The 1,743-nt window shown below is 68.4% G+C and overlaps 1 protein-coding gene across 1 annotated transcript in view; it reads left to right on the forward strand.

Moving 5' to 3' along the window:
- LOC103901831 (GTP-binding protein REM 1-like) overlaps positions 1 to 454 on the forward strand; it is a 3,471-nt gene extending 3,017 nt beyond the window's left edge. The window contains exon 3 of the mRNA XM_009282778.1: positions 92 to 454. Coding sequence (XP_009281053.1) covers positions 92 to 454 — 363 coding nt within the window. The remainder of the gene's footprint in view (positions 1 to 91) is intronic.
- The last annotated feature ends 1,289 nt before the right edge of the window (positions 455 to 1,743 follow it).

The raw sequence follows: 1,743 nt of genomic DNA on the forward strand, positions 1-1,743 counted from the left end.
TGGCTGGTGGGGATCCCTGGGGGGGCCCTGCACCCGGGCTCCCTGCACAGCTGCTTCCCCCGCGTCTGTCCCCTTGTCCCTGGATGTGCAGCCGCTGCCCCCGATGCAGCAGCGCCCGGCCCCCAGCGCCCGGGGTGCCAGCGGGGCTGTGCCCCCTCCCTGCCCTTCCCTTGCAGAGGGCCGTGCCTGCGCCGTGGTGTTCGACTGCAAGTTCATCGAGACGTCAGCGACTCTGCAGCACAACGTGGCCGAGCTCTTCGAGGGGGTGGTGCGGCAGATCCGCCTGCGCCGCGGGGGCAAGGAGTCCCACGCGCGCCCCGTGCCCGGCCAGAAGCGCAAAGAGAGCCTCACCAAGAGAGCCCGGCGCTTCCTCGACAGGCTGGTGGCCAGGAACAGCAGCAAAGTGGCCCTCAAAGTCCGCTCCAAGTCCTGCCACGACCTGTCTGTGCTCTGAGAGCCACCGCCTTCCCGTCCCTCCGCTCACACAGGCTGGGACTCTCCTCTCTGCCAGCAGCGTTGCCGGCGGCTCCACGGAGAGCCCAGACAGAACTGGAGCAATGCTGAGGACGCGGAGCTGTTTTAACCGGTGCTGAGGGATGCCCGGGGTGCTCTGGATCTGGCTGCTTCCCCTCCAGGAGGAAGGACAAGTGGGGCCAGGTCCCTTGGGCTGCACCCGTGGAGCAGAGGGTGGGACAGGTACCTGCACTTGGGGTGGTGGGATCCTGGATTACAGATGCTCCTGGGGAGCCGGAGGAGGGGGGTGGCCGTGCCCCGGCGCAGGGCTGCCTGCAGGGCTGGAGGCTGCTGGGAGCTTGGCAGGCCCCGCTCGTGGTGCCCGTCCTTCGCAGGGCAGCAGGGACCGACGAGGGCACCGCAGTGGTGTCCACCTCGAGGATATCCTGGAGCCTGGCCGGGGAGAGGGGCCAGGGGAGCACCGGCAGCATCGCCTGGCACCTCCGGCCCCTCCGCGCCAGGGCTTTGTGCCACGTCTCCCTGGCACCAGTGTTTCTCGGACTGAGGTGTTTTTCTGCTGTCTCTGTACTGGTGCAAGGGGGAAAACCCTCGATCTGCAGAATAAACCGCATCAGGGAGGTCTCTGCTGGGTCCCTGCCATGGGGAGCCGTGTCCCAGAGCTGCGTGGCCGGATTCAAGCCCAGTTCCTTGCCCGTGGCCGGGGCAGAGGACCTGCCTCCTGCCCCAGCCAGGCCTCGGCGGGCTCCTTCTTCACCAGCTGAAACATCTCCGGGCAGGGAGAGCCTCCGTCTGGGGCTTTGTCCCTGCCATGGGGAGCCGTGTCCCAGAGCTGCGTGGCCGGATTCAAGCCCAGTTCCTTGCCCGTGGCCGGGGCAGAGGACCTGCCTCCTGCCCCAGCCAGGCCTCGGCGGGCTCCTTCTTCACCAGCTGAAACATCTCCGGGCAGGGAGAGCCTCCGTCTGGGGCTTCCTTTGGTGGAAGTCCTGATTCCCCACCCAGTGGTCACAGCATCGTCCCCGGTGACGGCAGAAGCCCCTGGGCCCCCTGCACCTCCCAGGTCCTGATCGGCTCTGGAAAAGCCTCTGGGAAGGGCTGAGCTCTGCTGAGGTGCAGGTTTCAAGCCCCTGAGCGCCGTGGGAGCCGCAGCTTGGGCAGGGAGCCGGGCGCTCGGTGGCTCCTGGTGCCCCGGGAAGGGGCAGGGAGGCAGGAGCCGAGCAGCGTGGCACCGGCCGCGGCGTGGCCCAGCCGGGAAGGGACGTGCTTGGCTGC

The sequence above is a fragment of the Aptenodytes forsteri genome, unplaced genomic scaffold (assembly GCF_000699145.1).
Source record: "Aptenodytes forsteri isolate BGI_AS27 unplaced genomic scaffold, ASM69914v1 Scaffold422, whole genome shotgun sequence".
NCBI classification, from domain to species: Eukaryota; Metazoa; Chordata; class Aves; order Sphenisciformes; family Spheniscidae; genus Aptenodytes; species Aptenodytes forsteri.